The sequence below is a fragment of the Oncorhynchus keta genome, chromosome 34 (assembly GCF_023373465.1).
Source record: "Oncorhynchus keta strain PuntledgeMale-10-30-2019 chromosome 34, Oket_V2, whole genome shotgun sequence".
Taxonomy (NCBI): Eukaryota; Metazoa; Chordata; class Actinopteri; order Salmoniformes; family Salmonidae; genus Oncorhynchus; species Oncorhynchus keta.
Window position 1 is genome coordinate 66737831 of NC_068454.1, and position 4660 is coordinate 66742490.

The following is a 4660-nucleotide window of genomic DNA, read 5'->3' on the forward strand; positions in this document are numbered from 1 at the left end:
ATGTCGGCTTTTGCTCTCGGTCGGAGCCGCTCGACTATTCTCGGTAAACACCGGATTCGATTGCCCCAAGCAAGGCAACGATTGCTTGTTGGTCTTTTTATCTGAAGTGGTTTATTTTCCTTATAATAAAACATAATAGATGTATTGTGTATAGGCTATTCAGCCGAGACGTAGAAGTGAAGGCTGAGTCTAAGGATTTAGTTCAACCTCAATCGAGTATATCTATGATGTATTAAAACATCTCAAAGCCCAGACTATTCCAGAACGAAGGGACAGAACACAGATAACATTCGTCCATTGACCGCCATTAATTGACCTAAAAACACACTTAATGAAATGGTAGCCAAAACATTATAAAACATCGAAACATATGCCATAAGAAATTTCCACCCCACAAAAATACAATTGAACTAATCACTCAGAAGTTCAGTATGAAAGGTTTATTGGTCGGGTAAATAAAGACACATTTAACTCCTACATACAAAGATGTAGATGGACGAGCAGCATTAAAACAATCAGTTCAGTCCTTTCTCTAAGACTGAAGAAATGTCCCTTCAGCAATCACAGCTCGTGAAGACCTGGTATATTCAACATTACCCTCGCGCAATAGACACACACATATATATGTTATCTTTATACAAAGGCGAGAGGATGGCGATTAATCAGTATACAGTTGAAGTCGGAAGTTTACATACACTTAAACCGCCATAAAAAAAGCCAGGTTACAGTTTGCAACTGCACATGGGGACAAAGATCGTACTTTTTGGAGAAATGTCCTCTGGTCTGATGAAACAAAAATAGAACTGTTTGGCCATAATGACCATTGTTATGTTTGGAGGAATAATGGGGAGGCTTGCAAGCCGAAGAACACCATCCCAACCGCGAAGCACGGGGGTGATAGCATCATGTTGTGGGGGTGCTTTCTGCAGGAGGGACTGGTGCACTTCACAAAATAGATGGCATCATGAGGTGGTGAAAATTATGTGGATATATTGAAGCAACATCTCAAGACATCAGGAAGTTAAAGCTTGGTCGCAAATGTGTCTTCCAAATGGACAATGACCCCAAGCATACTTCCAAAGTTGTGTCAAAATGGCTTAAGGACAACAAAGTCAAGGTATTGAAGTGACCATCACAAAGCCCTGACGTCAATCCCATAGAATATTTGTGGGCAGAACTGAAAAAGCATGTGCGAGCAAGGAGGCCTACAAATCTGACTCAGTTATACACCAGCTCTGTCAGGAGGAATGGGCCAGAGGAGGCTTGTGGAAGGCTACCTGGGAACGTTTGACCCAAGTTAAACAATTTAAAGGCAATGCTTCTGACCCACGGGGAATGTGATGAAAGAACTAAAAGCTGAAATAAATCACTCTACTTTTATTCTGACATTTCACATTCTTAAAATAAAGTGGTGATCGTAACTGACCTAAGGCAGGGAATTTTTACTAGGATTAAATGTCAGGAATTGTGAAAAACTGAGTTTAAATGTATTTGGCTAAGGTGTATGTAAACTTCCGACTTCAACTGCAGATGAAGGATCAGGAGAGGGAGGGAAGAGACAGATAAAATAAATATGACTGGGATAGGCAGTAAATTATCTCATGTATTCTGTCTCTTCTCTCTGTTACCTCATATTTACATTTTTTTTTATAAACAAATCTATTCAGAGCATTTCTCTGCATGTATTCTCTACCCTCGAACATAGGAATAGATTTCCATATCTTGGGTTTGTTTGTCTTTGTATCTGAGTGAATACATTCTCAACTATCTTGTCTAGTTGGTCATACAGGTGGATGTCTCCTCTCACCAGCCTTTTACATTGGCGTCCCAAATAGCACTCTATTCCCTACATAGTGCAGGGCTCTTGTCAAAAGTAGGCAATAGGGTCCCATTTGGGATGCTGCCACTGTCTCTTGTACATCCGAATCCTCATTCTCCCCTCTCAGGTGTCTAAAAATCTCCAGCCCCTCCAGGGTAGTAGTACTGTAGTTACCACTCCTCTGAGGCCTGGTCCTGCTACTGTTCTCTATACAGGTGGAGGTGGGTGCTGCATGCTATCACACACACACACACACACACACACGGGTGTCGTCTGTCTGGTCCTTCTGTAGCTCAGTTGGTAGAGCATGGCGCTTGTAACGCCAGGGTAGTGGGTTCGATTCCCGGGACCACCCATATGTAGAATGTATGCACACATGACTGTAAGTCGCTTTGGATAAAAGCGTCTGCTAAATGGCATATTTTTTTTTTTTTCTTTTTTTTTTTTTTTTTTTCTCTTGAACTGTAATGCCTTCTCCCTGGCCCTGTAGACAGGGTCATACTCACCTATCGGAAGAAAACAGACTAAAACAGGGAGGGTTTACCTGAACTTGTCCAACACTAGTTTTTGTTTTCTGTTGCATAATGTTTTGCTACAGTATGCACTAATGAATACCACCCAGGTGAATTTTGTTTTTGTGTTACATTCTCTTCCTGCCACTGGCCTGGCCTTTGCCTCCTGGCTGGGCCCTGGGTTTGGGGGCTGAGAGGACATGGGTTACCAGGTCCACTCTCTGCTGTAATATACCAGTTAGCAGGAACTCAGCACTGAGGACAGGGAGAGAAGCAGAGAGTGCAGGAGCACAGAGAGACCAGTCCTCTCCACACGATATCACTAGGGTCCGGGCCTGGGCCTTCTGAGTGGAGGGCATCTTGGAGAGGAAGCGAGCTCCGCTACAGACGATGATGTCCTTCATCTGGGCTGGCTCTGGCAACACTGACCTGGTCACATGGACCTCATAACCCTGAGAGAGGAGAGGGCATGCTCTTATTTGGAGTTTAATTTTCCCTTTTAAATTTACAAATCAGTGTCATCACTAGGGCCAGTTTGATAAACAGGAAGTAAAAAAGAATAAGATAATAGCCTGCTTGCTGCTCAGTCAGAACTGAGCTTATGAGAGAGCTGCCCATTAAACACAACCACAACATTAACAGTTAATGCAGCTTGCCTGCCCTGCCTTCTCCAAAAGACCATCTGAGAAGTCTAGTCTTTATATTTAATACATTTGAAAACATTTATAAAAAACTGTTTTGTTTTGTCATTATGGCGTATCGTGTGTTGATGTAATTATTATTATAATTTTTAAAAATCTTTTAGAACAAGGCTGTAACGTAACAAAATGTGGAAAAAGTCAAGAGGTCCGAAAACACTGTATGTACATATCTACCTCAAATACCTCGTACCCCTGCACATCCACTAGGTACTGGTAGTCCTTGTATAAAGACAAGTCATCATATTCATTATGTATCTATTATTACATGGTTAACTTTTCTATTATTTCTCTATGTTCTTTCTCCCTGCTTTGTTGGGAAGGGCCCGTAAGTAAGCATTTCAGTAGTCCACACCTGTTGTTTAGGATGCATGTGACAAGTAACATTTGATTATACAGAAACCCATATTCTCAGGACATGGCTTTAGTGTGTCTTGTGTTTTCAACAGTGTATGGTGTGTAGTGGTAGATAAAAGGAGGCCATTGGAGAGTGTGGATTGTTCACACAGTATGCAGAATAAGTTCTGGGGGCCTGTGAGTCATTATTTGCCTAGCGCCTGCACTCTCCTAGGGGTGTGTGTGTTGAATAAACATAGATGGGAGACACAAAGATAAAAGCAAAGCGGGGAGCACACACACACACACACACACACACACACACACACACGAGTTGGGACATTAACACACAAACATAAAGGGATGAATTGGACAGATGGATGGAGGAGAGGAGGAGGAGAGGGTGTATGTGTACCTGTAGTAGAGGTTGGGTGCTGGCGGTCCTCAATGATTCCTCCAGACAGAAGCTGAACTTGTTCTCCTGCTCCCTGTCCTTCACCAGGTACCTGTCAGTAGGTAGGAAACTACCCACCTTACCACACTGAGGGAGAGAGGAGAGAGAGGAGAGAGAGATGTGAGGTGTGTTCGGGGGAAAGAGGCAGTGTGCGTCAGAGAGAGAGGGGTGTGTGAGGGGTAAAGAGGCAGTGTGCGTCGGAGAGAGAGAGGTGTGTGAGGGGGAAAGAGGCAGTGTGCGTCGGTGAGAGAGAGGTGTGTGAGGGGGAAAGAGGCAGTGTGCGTCGGAGAGAGAGAGGTGTGTGAGGGGGAAAGAGGCAGTGTGCGTCGGTGAGAGAGAGGGGTGTGTGAGGGGGAAAGAGGCAGTGTGCGTCGGAGAGAGAGGGTGTGTGAGGGGGAAAGAGGCAGTGTGCGTCGGAGAGAGAGAGGGGTGTGTGAGGGGGAAAGAGGCAGTGTGCGTCGGAGAGAGAGAGGGGTGTGTGAGGGGGAAAGAGGCAGTGTGCGTCGGAGAGAGAGAGGGGGTGTGAGGGGGAAAGAGGCAGTGTGCGTCGGAGAGAGAGAGGGGTGTGTGAGGGGGAAAGAGGCAGTGTGCGTCAGAGAGAGAGAGGGGTGTGTGAGGGGGAAAGAGGCAGTGTGCGTCGGAGAGAGAGAGGTGTGTGTGAGGGGGAAAGAGGCAGTGTGCGTCGGAGAGAGAGAGGGGTGTGTGAGGGGGAAAGAGGCAGTGTGCGTCGGAGAGAGAGAGAGGGGAGGTGTGAGGGGGAAAGAGGCAGTGTGCGTCGGAGAGAGAGAGGTGTGTGAGGGGGAAAGAGGCAGTGTGCGTCGGAGAGAGAGAGGTGTGTGAG

At 45.5% G+C, this 4660-nt stretch overlaps 1 protein-coding gene across 3 annotated transcripts in view; it reads right to left on the minus strand.

Annotated features, from left to right (window-relative positions):
- Positions 1-418: 418 nt before the first annotated feature.
- The window catches only part of LOC127915186 (mediator of DNA damage checkpoint protein 1-like), a 29221-nt gene continuing 24979 nt past the window's right edge, over positions 419-4660 (minus strand). For all 3 annotated transcript variants that reach the window (XM_052494485.1, XM_052494487.1, XM_052494486.1), the window contains exons 9-10: positions 3781-3906; positions 419-2783 (exon numbers count right to left, since the gene is read on the minus strand). In XM_052494485.1, the coding sequence (XP_052350445.1) occupies positions 2460-2783; positions 3781-3906 (450 nt within the window). In that variant the 3' untranslated portion in view covers positions 419-2459. The remainder of the gene's footprint in view (positions 2784-3780; positions 3907-4660) is intronic.